Genomic DNA, 15,438 nt, shown 5'->3' on the forward strand with positions numbered 1-15,438 from the left:
GTCTTTATGTAGACTAGATTTGCATGTTAAACGTTGTAGATAAAAAATAAGGAATTTTTGGTGGTTTGGGTTATTGGAACTGTGTGATGAATTAGGTATGACTAGTTATGACGTTATGATCAGGTGGGACATGTTTCGTGCGAGTTTCATGTCTGGGTAAGACTAGGAGTTTATACTATCTTATAATTGGGATTGAATTGCACTTGTTGTATTGAATTGGGGTTGCTTATGCATATTTTTTTTCAAGGGAAAAGAGTCGAATATGCCCCTAAACTATTCGAAAAGGTATAGATATACCCCATGTAAAGTTTGGCTCACTCACACCCTCCACGTCAAACTTTTCACATAGATATGCCTTTATGGGCGTTAGTTGGTATGCTAGACATATCCAACTCATTTTCCATTTCTTTAAATGTCACATGGAATTGTCATGTCCTTTTGTTTTTACCACATGACATTTATATGAAAATGGAAATTCTGACCCATAAATTAATCCCCCTTTTAAATAAACTACCAGACCCGTTTTCAATAATTTTTTTTAATTTTTTTTTGGTAAATCCCGAAAATGAGTAATTGATTAATAAAAGACAGAAAAAATAAGAAAAAAAAAACTAACGCCAAAAATTCAAAAATAAATATAGTAATCTTAAACTCAAGAATTTCTTAAAATTTTTATATTTTTGGTAAATCTCAAAAATGATAAATTAATTAATAAAAGATATAAAAAATGTAATATTAACTCAAAAAATTCACAAATAAATATAATAACTTTAAATTCAAAAACTTCAACAATTTTTTCAATTTTTGTTTTCATATTGACCCCATTTAGGTCCTTCCCCTTCTTTTACTGAATGAATTTGTTTCTCACTGGAGACCTTCTTCCTATTCTTTTACTGTATGTATGTATTTGTTTCTCAAAATCCTTCATTAATTTTTTATTTTTGATCATGAATTTGCAAAAAAAAATTGAAATAAAATTTACTGACGAGGAAGAACCCTAGATATGGATTTTAGAGGAGAAAAGGAATGTACTTTTGTGGGTAAAATGGATTAATAATGGATTTGGATTTTAAAATTTGGGTGGGTATGAATTATTGTAAATTAAAATGGGAAGCCAATTAGAAGATGTCATATGGCTTTTCAAAAAGTTAGAGTTATCTAAATATCTTTGTGTTAAGTTGAGGGGTATGTTTCAACCAAAATATTTATCTTTAGGGTTTTTCTAGACCCAACGATAGAAGAAGGGTATTTATAAGCTTTTTCCCATAGGTTAGGGATAAATATGAGACTTTTCGCTAGAAAAATTGATATATATCTCAATCTACTTTGGGAAATTCATTTTTGTGCATCATTATATACTTTTTTTTTGTGGGGTGCGTCAGGCTCGTGCAGAAGTACAACACATGGGCGACTCGCAACAGAACAGGAAGCAAGCTACCTCAATGAATTCTACCCCTTAAAAAATAATTTAATATCGTGTGGATCAATGATCCACATATCGTATATTAAACTGATAATAATAGATAATGCACTTGGTTTTAGCTAAAAGACCGAGAAAGGTATACTATAATCATATGTTGCATATAAAAAGCTATTAGATGAAAAATGTTTGGTTTCTAACCCTAAATCAATTGAATGGTGAAATTAACAACAATTTATTAATGTAATGCATATAAGTGTTACTCTAACCAATATATTATATTTCAGATCAACACATGAAATAACTTTTTCTCATCAAGCAATATTCAAACAAACCATATCAGGTATTATTAATGAAAATCATAGCAATACATGATATTAGTATCATTGAAATAATTTTTTTTTGAAAAAACAATACCTTAATAATATAAATTGAACTAACTAGATGCTTCACCAATATACCTATAAGAGATAACCTAGAATGATTCAACTATAATTTCAATTTTACAAACTTCACACTCCAAAAGATCCACGTCCCAATGATGATGAAGCTCCATTTTCTAATTGTTTTAGACGATGGCACATTTTGGAACAAGTGTCACTCAACCAAGCATTAAATATGGTCACTTCATCTGCATTGAGCTGTTCAATTGATTCCCACCAACCTTTTTGTCTTATTTCAGCCATTTGGTCATAAAAAGTTGTTTGAGCAATCGTAGCATCTTCTACAACGTCAAGTTCTTCAAGCCTGTTTTTGAGTTCGTTCACTTTATTTCGTGCAGTGATCGTGTCTAGAAGAATACCTTGGCTTAACTGCATATCAGGATTCTGAAAACGAGTAACAATTGCATCAAGAGTAGGGTGGAAAAATGAATGTGGCTTACCAGCAGGGGAGATCATCATTATTCCAATGTCAACGTCGCATTCTCTAACGAGTTCACTCGCTTTCTTGTACAAACCCTCGCGACGCTTTGAAAATGTGGTAAGGAGGGCATCCTCATTTTCTATTTTTTTTATTGGTATCTTTTGACGTCCTTTAGTCTTCTTTCTCTCCATGGCTAAATTCCTAAGGAGATTGATGAAAAGATAGTTGATTAAACGTTTTTCAGTGAATGATACTTATGAAAAAACAATATCACACCTATTTATACATCGCAAAAATTGATTTTTTAGTCAAATAATCTGTTGTCATATATAAAATTAGGAAGTTCATTAATTTTTATGCCTTTAATATATTTTGTATGTATACATTATTAAAATATAAAATATTAAATTTGATATGTAATATTTTCATATACTCATGAAATTTATTAAGTTGAAGTTAGAAAATAAATCCTAAGCTTAAATTATAATAGGAAAATATATTAATGTTCTTTCAATTAGTCAAGTCTAAATAGACATTAAACATAAGTGACTATAATTAGAATAACATAAATTACAGACCAAAATCGTTATTATTAATTTAAATTATCCACCCGCATCAACATCAAATAGACATTAACTTAAATAAGATCCAAAAATCTAATTTTAATAGAAAAATATTTTAATAAAATACAATAATAATAATAATAATAATAATAATAATAATAATAACAACAACAACAACAACGACAACGACAACAACAATAATGATGACGATGACGATAATAATATTAATGATAATATAGCATATTAATGAATATAAAATTGGAGCTAGCAAATATGAATACAATTGGTAGAAATATAAATTACACATCAAATCTTTTTTTAAAAAAATTAGGATAATGATTAAAACAAAATTCTCATTTACAATTATTAAAAATAAATAGTAGAAAAAATACTTAGTATTTTTACATAAATAGACATTGACTGAATAAGATTTGAAATCTAACTTTAATAGGAAAATATATTAATGAAATATCATAATATAAAAGGAAAATATATTAATCAAATATCATAATATAGAAGGAAAATATATAAATGAAATACAACAATATAAAAGGAAATTATAGTAATGAAATATCAAGTGAAGTTAGAAAATATGAACAGAAAAAAGATAAACTATACATCAATTTTTTTTAATTTCCGTATAATTAGGAAAATAGAATATTTAAAAACATCATTTTTATTATTTATTTGAGAAATTTGGACCAATCACATTAAGCAATATAATAAATAAATATTTAATAATTTTACTATAAGGAAGTTATTAAAATAAGGGCAATATGAGTTAAAGGATTAACATTAAGGGTATTTTTAACCTGAAAAGTGGAGGTCAAGGATATTATAGGGCCGATAGATTGATGGAGGGTAATTTTGTACTAATTCAAATACTTGAAGGGCATTTTAGATCCTTCTCCGTTCATAAAATATTCACAAAAAATCGAGATATGACCTCTTATGTTCGAGAAATGCATTACTAACAACCCTAGAAAGAATTGAGGGAACAAAAAAAATTGTACCAATATCGTTTATCAATAATAATTATGTTTCTTCATCAGAATTTATTTTTCATCACGTGTAAATTTGTTGCAAAAACAATTAGCACGCCTAGTGACACCAAACTTGTCCTTCGTCACTTCTCTCACAAATTATGGGTACTTCAATTCTAGTCTTTGAATTTCGATAAGTCTATTCTAGCGATACCTTTAAAGTAGAAAGCATTTGTAGACATCAAAATTTTATAGAATTCTACTAGACGAGTTCCACTTCAATTAGAGTTCTTAGAGGCTACTCTACCCTAAACTCCTACTCATGCCTATATAAGGATAATATATTCCCTTGCAAAGGCATCTAGAAATTTCTACAAATTATATACATGACTTATCAAGTAATTATACTTTTGTTTAGTATGTAAAATTATCGGAAATGATATTTGATAGAGTATATTACTTTCTAATCTTGAATCACATTAAATACACAAATAAAAAAAATTAAAAGTGAACTAAAGAATCCAGTACCTTATAAAAACCAGAGAAGCTATCGATAACATAGAGAATTAAGTATTGTCAATGAATAAGGAGATAACAACTGAGTCCAATTGTTGCTTCCTAAAATGTTACTTTGTGAATAACAGCAAGAATACTTTTATTATTTAAATATATAAATAAATATTTTGAATTATAACTAGGGAAAATGCACAAGTACCCCCTCAACCTATGCCCGAAATCCCAGATACACACTTATACTATACTAAGTACCTATTACCCCCCTGAACTTATTTTATAAGTAATTTTCTATCCCCTTTTAGCTTACGTGGCACTAGTTTGAAAAAAAAGTCAACCATTGTTTGGCCCACAAGATAGTGCCACGTAGGCTAAAAAGGGGTAAAAAAATATTAATAAAATAAGTTCAAGGGGGTAATAGGACCTTAATATAGTATAAGTGTCTCTGAGATTTCGGGCATAGGTTGAGGGGGAACTTGGGCATTATCCCTTATAACTATAATTACTTATTAATTTGTATGTATTGTATCCATAATTCAACTATTATTAATGTATAATGCTGTGTCCCTACGTAATTTGTCCCTAAACCAAGCTATCCTTATGGAAAAGAGAAGGGGTAAATATGAAATTTTATTATTTTAATTCATTTATAACTAATATCTACGTAACTTATTTCATCTACCCTCTATAAAATTATACATAGATTTTCTTATAAGTTATGAAAGTATTAAACATGTGAAATCATTAAAACACAACCAAACATTTTATAAAATTAATACATATATAACTTTTATAAAATATTTAAATCCTACTAACCAAACATTGTACAACATTAATACATGAATAAATTTTATTCTATTTGCCACCAAATATGGTATACTAAAAGGCCAGACACAATTAGGAGCGTACGCTTGAATATCTTATAGTTATAATTATAATAAGAAGAAGGCTTTGTCATATCCTTATTAATATTTGAATGCCAATTAATAATAACAATAACATTCTTTGTCATATGCTCATTAATATTTAAATGTCAATAATTGCAGTACCTATTCCATTTGTAAAAAGGTTTTAAATGAGACTCCAAAAATACTCTCCTCCAATAATTCAAGAAGGACGTGACTTATAGTACTTTTTCATATAGAAATTTATCATTAAAATTGAAAAAATTGACTCTTGAAATTTAAACTAAGCTTATAAAACAACACACTGAATTGAGCTTAGAAAAATCATCCCAAAATGCCTCTGGTTTCCATTTTCCTTTTCATATGTTTCCTCTTTTTGTTAAGAAAATGGAAAAAGTACTCAAATAATAGTCAAACCAAAAAATTGCCTCCTGGCTGGCAGACTTCCACACCGCGTTCATAGAGGTTCATAGAGATTTAGCTGAAAAATATGGGCCGCTCATGCACCTTCAACTCGGTGAATTTTCTGCTGTTGTGGTTACTTCTTCTGAGATGGCTAAACAAGTAGTAAAAACTCATGACTTCGCATTTGCATCTAGGCCTAAATTCATGGCCATGGACATTATATGTTATGGTAGGTGTGACATCGCCATTACCCCCTACGGAGAGTATTGGAGACAAATGCGTAAAATTTGTGTTATGGTAATGTTGATTGCATTTGGACAAGTAGTAAAGGAGCAAGATGTCTTTATAAAATTAATAAGAGAAGTAGTAATAAGCTTAGCAGAAGACTTAGGTGTGACTGACATCTTCACCTTTCACACAAGTTCTTCATGTTTTTGGTAGAAGCAAAGACAAAAATTCTAAATGCACACAGTAAGGGCAAAATTTTTTAAAAATTATTCAATCAACAAATAGCAGTGAGAAGAAAAAAAAAAAGGCAAACATATAGAGTAAAAATGTTTGAAAAAAAAAAAAACCTTCACTAGGACTTGAACACTCAACGATTGGGGTCATTTGCGCAAGCCTTACCTTGCATCTGAGAACCAAACCTTCCATCAAACATTTTGGTTAATAGGGGCTCAAGAATTAATTATATGAACTTTTCATTATTTACAATGAACATATACAAATTTCCGTTAGACCCCTGTGGATACCCAATGAACTTACCCACCGATTGTTTAGAGTCGTTTTCTATGGAATTTTGGATGAGGGGCAATATGTTAGTCAATGATAGTTAGAAGTGTTGGTGATAGTGGACAAAATGGTATTGGAGAATCAATTCCTAATAACCAGATAGCAAATAACAAATCATCAACTTACCCCGAAGTTACAAATAAAATTTTCAAGCATATGACTGGTTGGAATTCGTCTTGTTGAACCTCAATATAAGTTGTCTTTAGAAGTTGGTGACAACTTAGAACATCTTTTTGCCATGATAGTGGCATGAGAGGCTACTGGCTCAGGTGTAAGGTCTTACAAGTATCACAAAAGAAACGTCTGAAAGTTCAATATGATGACATTCAAGATTGTGATGGTCCTGGAAAGGTCAAGGTACCTTAACCACTGCAACTATAACTTAAGTTTTATATACTATAATTTATGATCTACTTACATATATCCTTCACTTTGTTTCCTCATTACCTTTGCTTGGTTTATAGGAACGAATTCCTTCCTACAAAGTTATAGGCTTTGATAGACTAGGCATAAGATGCACCTGACACCTCACAGTTCAACCCCAACTTCGGGAGGATTATTTTGACTATTCTTTGAAGTATGAGTTGTAGAGGATGTTTGGTGGTCTGGCGGGTGGTGCGAATGTGTTTTTGCTAGATTTGGTGTCTATGGAAGCGGTCATCTTCAATTTTACTTCCTTGGTATGAAATAACAGTCCCAAGGAAACTAAAATTTTAAAATAAAAATAGAAAACAAGGAATAAAAGGAGAATCCTCGCTTATCGGTTGATGCATAGAAACATTACGTTAGAATAGCTCAACAACCAATGGATGCAAAATTGGAGTCTCTAATTATTTAAATTCTTACATGAAATTATATATCTGATCTCAACATTGACATAAATTGGCTTTCTAGCTCAACAGTGAAAAATGTTTTAAATTTAAGCTTAGCTTCTGCATAATTTATTGTCCAGAATTTTGAATTTTCGATGTTGGTCATGGCCTTGAAACCCAAGGTGTCTTTCTTTCTCAATAATAAGTGAGAAGATATTATTGGAGATACATTGGAAGAACATGAGGACTTCAAGAGACTGGATATATAAAATATGGTTTGAAGTTAAGGGAAAGAAAGACCTAAAGTCGTTCATAAGCTCAAGTTTAACTTAGTATCCAAGTGCAGTATCAAAGAACGGGGGAACCGAAAAAATCAAATAGCTCACAAGTTTGTAACATTGATGTTACTAGGTCTTAAGATATTTGTCAAGGTCAAAGGTACAACTATAAAAGGACCTAGTTCCATTAATGACACAACATTGGGAATCACTTGATTTTTGCAGTTCCCGATTCTTCGATACTACACTTGGATACATAAGTTAAACTCGAGCTTATGAATGACTTTATGCCTTCCTATCGGCTCAACTTCAACCAATTTTTTATCTACACCAATCTCTTCACGCCCTCACATTCTTCCATATAATCTCCAATAATATGTTCTCCCCTATTATTGAGAAAAAAAATACCTTGAGGCATTAGGCCATAACCAACACGAAAAACACAAAATTCTGGACAACAAATTAGCCAGAAGCTAGGCATATTGTTTTAATAAAAATTCCATTGTTGAGTTAGAATGACAATATATGACAATACTAAGCATAGACATATGATTTCAAGTAGAATTGGGAATTATTAGAGACTATTTTTACATACATTGGTTGTTGTGTTATCCTTATGCAAAGTTGTAATGCATCAATCAGTAAATATGAATTCCCTTTTTATTTAGTATTTTCTATTCTTTTTTAGTTTTTATGACTATTATTTCTTACTAGAGAATCAAACCTGAAGATCAGCACTCCCACAAACAATAAACACAACACCACCTTCCCATCTCTCGTCAGACCACCAAGCATCAACTACAACTTCTATTCTAAAGAATACTCAGAATAAGAATAATCCTCCAAAGGTTGGGTCTGAACTGTGATGTGTAATGTGTATCTAAAGCCAATTTTTCACATCCTCCAACTCAGTAGGAAGTAATTCTTTCCTGTAAATCAAACAAAGGTGATGAAAAAACATAGTAAAGTTAGAGTGGACAAGTTAATATATGCAAGTATATCATATGTTATAGTATACAGATTTACATTATAGTCACAGTTGTTAAGGTACCTCGAGCTTTTAAGGACCATCACAATCCTAGATGACATCGTATTGAACTTTCAGATATTTTTGTGATACATGTATAGCCTTAGACTTAAACAACAACCTTTCACGCCACTATCATGGCAAAGAACCACTAAGTTTCCACCAACTTCAAAAGACAACCCATATTAAGGCTTAACAAGTTGAATTTCACCTGCCTTGTACTTTGGAATTATATTTAACTTAAGATAAACATAATGTATATCATTTTCTCTACAGAGATCCAATTGTATATAGCTAAAAACAAGGACGTTCAAGTACCACAATTCCATGGATGGCTATGGGGTAGATCATATATCAGGTGTAGTCTTAATCTTTATGAGCACACAAGCTTTGAATTCTTCAAGTGCATATAACCATCAAGAAGAAAAAAAAAATCATTGATGAAATATGAAAAAAAAATTATGACAATATTTATCAAATACATCAAACCAAAGACTAGTATTAATGTTTCCGAGCTATAATTAGAAGTTCTACACTAAGCTAGTAATTAATTTGCATCTACCGGAACATCAAACCACAACCCCAAATGAAACACAAAAAGAATTTTTCTAAAACTAAAGATAAACTAACCTTGATTCAAGAGAACTCTCTATACTACTCACTTACAAAGAGCATATCTGTTTTCGAGAATTAACAACCAAGGACCAATAAAGTGCAAACCCCCATGAAAAATGAAACAGGGTTTGTTAATTTTAAAAGAATAATCATTTACAAGAACAAAAATATGCAAGCATTGAACCAATTAAGAAGACATCAAGTGATCACATGACTTATAAATACAAGCTCACCTCAAAAGTAGCAACTGCAGAAGAGAACGCAGATTTCAAGAAAAAAAAGACTAATCACGTAATAAATACAAGCTTAAGGCTGGAATTCAAAACAAGCAGCAGAAGAGAACCCGGATTTCAAGAAAAACAAAAGGCTAAGCACGTAATAAATACAAGCTCACATCAAAATTAGCAAATGTATGTTGCTTTATCGAGAGATGAGCTTTCGAAAAAAGCCAAAGAATATTGAGTTGGGTTTTTTATTCAACAAGCGGTTACGATTAGGGAAAAGGATTGATTAAAAGGTTAAAGAAGAATACTATGACATATTTTCCAAGTTCATCAACCACAAGGCTAGTAGAATTTATTTTGAGCTATAATCGGAGGACTTAATAAAAAAAGTTCAGCTTCGTGCCATACATAGGTTTAAAGAAAATATACTCTAAAATTGGCTAGTAGTTAATTGGATTCATGGTTCAAAAATATACTCCCAAATGCACACTCCAAGTATACGTGATTGCGCAAGTAATATAATGGTTCTAAAAGATAGTCGAATTATCAGACCCAAAGAGCTTGTCGATTGACTATTTACCTAATTATATTAATTCTAATTATTTATGCAAGTGTGCCACAAGATTTGATTAATATTTGAATACTAAGAATGCAAGTTTTATGATTCAAAAATAATGTGGTGACACTTGTCTATTCCCAATAAGACAAGTCATCCTCAACCCGATGAAATGAAAGAAAAATGAAAAGATAAAACAAAGAACAAGATAAAACCAGAAAACTTATTCATTTTATTAACACTCCAAAATCTGGTTGTCACATGTACAATCCACTATTACATAAAAATGTGAAATTAAGAAATAAGGGACTGAAATGTCCCTCAAGTATTTGAATTGGTACAAAAACACCATCCATCCATCTATAGGTACAAAAATACCCCTGGCATTCACATTTCGGTTCATAATTACCCCCGGCGCCCACCTTTGCTTCAAAATTACCCTTATGTCTAACAAATGATACTCATTAGGTGATGGAAGGTAATATTGTACCAAATCTCACAATTTAAGGGCATTTTAGACCCTTTTTCGTGAAAATAATTTGAAATTCTTAATATATAAGGTCACACGATTTTAGATTTCATAGTGAATTTGAAATTATGAAAAGGTTAGGCATCTACTCTCTACACTCCTCCCTCCCCGACCCTTCACTACCTGTCTCTTCCAAAAAAAAAAATATATTTGGATGTTGTCTACCAATTTTATTTTTTTTTATTTATGACAAACAAGAGAGAGAGAGAAGGAAAATAACAATGCATTCATATAGAAATAATTAGTTCAATAAAAGATGATTTAATTAAGCATATATGTACAAATATTACATATTTCTTTTATGTGTACCCAAAATTAAAAATAAAAGAATAAAAATAATCATTTCTCTTATCCCCACCCTCATCTCATCATCACAATAATACTAATTAAAAGAATATAAATATATGAGTTCATTTCAAGTTTGAGTCTCGGATATCTTAATTAAAAATATGTGATAAAAAAGGGGAATAAAGGAGAAAATGGACAAGACATTTATATAATTGAGAGAAGTTTATATTAAGGGAAAAAGTTTGAGATATATATATATCCAAACTTTGACCAAAATTGTTGTAACAATACCGAACTTCGTAAATGACCTTTTACCGCTTTATTATTTAATATTGTATTTTAAAAGTATACATGTGCCCACGTGTACATCATAAATATGCATCATTATAAAATAGTAATGTTTTCACGTGAGCACATATACACCTTTAATTAAAATACACTATTTAATAGTGCAGAAGGTAAAAGGTCCTCCATAAAATATGGTATTGTAATAGCAATTTCAGACATTTTTTCCTTATATTAATGATTAGAATAAATTTTTTACATGGACAATCTATCGTGGTAAGTATAGATTTTTGTTAGATCCCCATCTATGAGTAGGGTTACGTATAATAAATTGGGGTTGATTTAAAATAGGTCAATAAGAAGACATCATGAAATTAGATATTTTTTTGATATTATTTTAAAGTGTATCGGGTCAAAATTTAATCATAAGTGGATTTTATTGAAAAATAGAATATTAAAAATATCATTTTTATTATTTATTTGAGAAATTTGGACCAATCACATTAAGCAATATAATAAATAAATATTTAATAATTTTACTTTAAGGAAGCTATTAAAATAAGGGCAATATGAGTTAAAGGATTAACATCAAGGGTATTTTTAAGCTGAATGGTGGACGTCAAGGGTATTATAGGGCCAATAGGTTGATAGAGGGTAATTTTGTACCAAATTAAAATACTTGAAGGGCATTTTAGATCCTTCTACGTTCATAAAATATTCACAAAAAATTGAGATATGACCTCTTATGTTCGAGAAATGCATTACTAACAATCCTAGAAAGAATTGAGGGAACAAAAAGAATTGTACCAATATCGTTTATCAATAATAATTATGTTCTTCATCAGAATTTATTTTCATCACGTGTAAATTTGTTGCAAAAAAAATTGGCACGCCTAGTGACACCAAACTTGTCCTTCATCACTTCTCTCACAAATTAGATCTGCCACTCGAAATCCACAAAACTACAAAGATGGAAGATTTATTTATTTTTATGGGTACTTCAATTCTAGTCTTTGAATTTCAATAAGTCTATTCTAGCGATACCTTTAAAGTAGAAAGTATTTGTAGACATCAAAATTTTATAGAATTCTACTAGACGAGTTCCACTTCAATTAGAGTTCTTAGAGGCTACTCTATCCTAAACTCTTACTCATGCCTATATAAGGATAATATATTCCCTTATAAAGGCATCTAGAAATTTCTACAAATTATATACATGACTTATCAAGTAATTATACTTTTGTTTAGTATGTAAAATTATCGGAAATGATATTTGATAGAGTATATTACTTTCTAATCTTGAATCACATTAAATACACAAATAAAAAAATTAAAAGTGAACTAAAGAATCCAGTACTTTATAAACCAGAGAAATTATCGATAACATGGAGAATTAAGTATTGTCAATGAATAAGGAGATAACAACTGAGTCTGATTGTGAATAACAGCAAGAATACTTTTATTATTTAAATATATAAATAAATATTTTGAGTTATAATTATATTTACTTATTAATTTGTATATATTGTATCCATAATTCAACTATTATTAATGTATAATACTGTGTCCCTACGTAATTTGTCCCTAAACCAAGCTATCATTATGGAAAAAAGAAGGGGTAAATATGAAATTTTGTTATTTTAATCCATTTATAATAATATCTACATAACTTATTTCATCTATCCTCCATAAAATTATAAATAAATTTCCTCATAAGTTATGTAAGTATTAAACATATGAAATCATTAAAACACAACCAAACATTTTATAAAATTAATACATATATAATTTTTATAAAACATTTGAACCTTACCAGCCAAATATTGTATAAAAAATATGAATAAATTTTACTCTATTTACCACCAAATATGGTATACTAAAATGTTGGGTTTTATTTGCCCTAAATATCTTACCATAAATAAGTTTTCCTTTTCGGAAAAGGTTATGGATTGACTAATCCTTTTTCTGGTAGGAAAAGGTTTAGGACTCTATAAATAGATGTATGTTCCTTCTAACTTAATCAGCATTCACAATATAGTCATAAGGGCTTTTAGAGTTTTGCTTAGGGGGAGAATTTATGGGTCAGAGGCTTGATACGTTATCACTTGTGTGAACCTCCCATGTATTCTTAGTGAATTGGTTGAGGTTGTTTCTCTCTGTATTTTGTACTCTCATATTTATAGTGGATTGCTCATCTCCTCTGTGGACGTAGGTCGATTGACCGAACCACGTTAAATCTTTGTGTCTTTTGGTATATTTCTCATTGTCTTCTTACTCGTAGTCTTTCGAGGTTTGCATTGCTAGCTTCCTCATTTACACCTGCTTATTTTTTGTCCTAACAAGTAGTATCAGAGCCAAATTCAATGATGGAGTCAGGTTCAGTGGTTCGATAATCGATGATTGAACCAGGTTAGAAAGAGTTGTTCATCTTGGCGGGTGTAGTTCTAGCCGCAACCTTTTTGACAGTAATGAATATTTTGTTGGAGAAATTATTTCAGACAGGTTCTCTTTGTTGAGACATAAATTTTGCAAAGGAGATGATGGAGAGGAGAAGCAAGTTGTTGAAAATTAAGTGAATAAGGTGGAAAAATTTATTTTGTCAGAAATTCAGGCCAAGGGGGAGATTTCTTGGGGTTTTATTTGCCCTAAATTTCTTACCATAAATAGGTTTTCCTTTTAGGAAAGGTTATGGATTGACTAATCCTTTTTCTGGTAGGAAAAGGTTTAGGACTCTATAAATAGAGGCGTGTTCCTTCTAACTTAATCACCATTCACAATGTAGTCATAAGGGCTTTGAGAGTTTTGCTTAGGGGGAGAATTTATGGGTCACAAGCTTGATACGTTATCACTTGTGTGAACCTCCCATGTATTCTTAGTGAATTGGTTGAGGTTGTTTCTCTCTGTATTTTGTAATCTTATATTTATAGTGGATTGCTCATCTCCTTTATGGACGTAGGTCGATTGACTGAACCACGTTAAATCTTTGTGTCTTTTGGTATATTTCTCGTTGTCTTCTTACTCATAGTCTTTCGAGGTTTGCATTGCTAGCTTCCCCATTTACACCTGCTTATTTTTGGTCATAACATAAAAGGCCAGACACAATTAGGACCGTACGCTTGAATACCTTATAGTTATAATTATAATAATACGGAGGCTTTGTCATATCCTTATTAATATTTGAATGCCAATAAGTAATAACAATAACATTCTTTGTTATGTGCTCATTAATATTTAAATGTCAATCATTGCAGTACCTACTCCACTTGCAAACAGGTTTTAAATGAGACTCCAAAAATACTCTACTCCAACAATGCTAGAAGGACGTGATATATAGTACTTTTTCATATTGAAATTTAATATTGAAATTTACGATCAAAATTGAAAAAAATTGACTCTCAAAATTCAAACTAAGCGTATAAAACAACACACTGAATTGAGCTTAGAAAAATCATCCAAACATGCAACTGGTTTCCATTTTCCTTTTCATATGTTTCCTCTTTTTGTTAAGGAAATGGAAAAATTACTCAAAAAATCGCCTCCTAGTCCATGAAAACTTCCTTTTATAGGAAGTATGTATAACCTGGCTGGCGGACTTCCACACCGCGTTCATAGAGATTTAGCTGAATAATATGGACTGCTCATGCACCTTCAACTCGTGTGAAGTTTCTGTTGTTGTGGTTACTTCTTCTGAGATGGCTAAACAAGTAGTAAAAACTCATGACCTCACATTTGCATCTAGGCCTAAATTCATGGCCATGGACATTATATGTTATGGTAGGTGTTACATTGCCTTGACCCCCTACAGAGAGTATTGGAGACAAATGCGTAAAATTTGTGTTATGGTAATGTTGAGTGCAAAGAATGTCCGATCATTCAGCTCTGATGAACTAGTTTGTCTCATTGACTCTATCCAATCATCTTCGTCTTCTGGTGAGCCGGTTAATTTTACGGAAAGGATCATTTGGTTCAACTGGAATAGAATACAGTGAACAACAGACCATACCTTGAGGCACGAGCCCAAAAACAATATACAACATACAAAATTAATCAAACAATAACCTAACCAAACCCCCATAAACTTACAAGGTACAAACAACAAACATAATTGTCACGAACCAAAGTAAACCCTAGGTGTAACATGACATATGGAACCCCAAGAGGCCCTACAAAAGCCACTTAGCATACATCATACAAGATAATACGAGTAAACAGTTCACAATATAGCATTTCATATAAAGAGCTTGACAAAAGCTGAAGTCTAAACAAAAGTCTCAAAGCATCTAGTACATCATAAGGAAAGTGATTGAGAAGTAACCCAAACATCACAAAAAGTCTGAAAATAGAAATGACATGAAAGCAATTAGTATAAATCCCACAAA

The 15,438-nt window shown here is 30.8% G+C and overlaps 1 protein-coding gene, 1 non-coding gene and 1 pseudogene across 2 annotated transcripts; 1 reads left to right on the top strand and 2 right to left on the bottom strand.

The window, feature by feature from the left end:
• Positions 1-1,368: 1,368 nt before the first annotated feature.
• LOC112941436 (U2 spliceosomal RNA) lies at positions 1,369-1,563 on the bottom strand. The gene has a single exon (XR_003246719.1). It is a non-coding gene; the product is annotated as a U2 spliceosomal RNA (small nuclear RNA).
• A 369-nt stretch (positions 1,564-1,932) lies between these two features.
• Positions 1,933-2,475, bottom strand: LOC101246819 (agamous-like MADS-box protein AGL62). The gene has a single exon (XM_004237534.4). The coding sequence runs from the start codon at positions 2,473-2,475 to the stop codon at positions 1,933-1,935; it is 543 nt and encodes a 180-aa protein (XP_004237582.1).
• A 12,042-nt stretch (positions 2,476-14,517) lies between these two features.
• On the top strand, positions 14,518-15,161 carry LOC109120074 (cytochrome P450 71D6-like; annotated as a pseudogene).
• The last annotated feature ends 277 nt before the right edge of the window (positions 15,162-15,438 follow it).

This window comes from Solanum lycopersicum, chromosome 4, assembly GCF_036512215.1.
Source record: "Solanum lycopersicum chromosome 4, SLM_r2.1".
NCBI classification, from domain to species: domain Eukaryota; kingdom Viridiplantae; phylum Streptophyta; class Magnoliopsida; order Solanales; family Solanaceae; genus Solanum; species Solanum lycopersicum.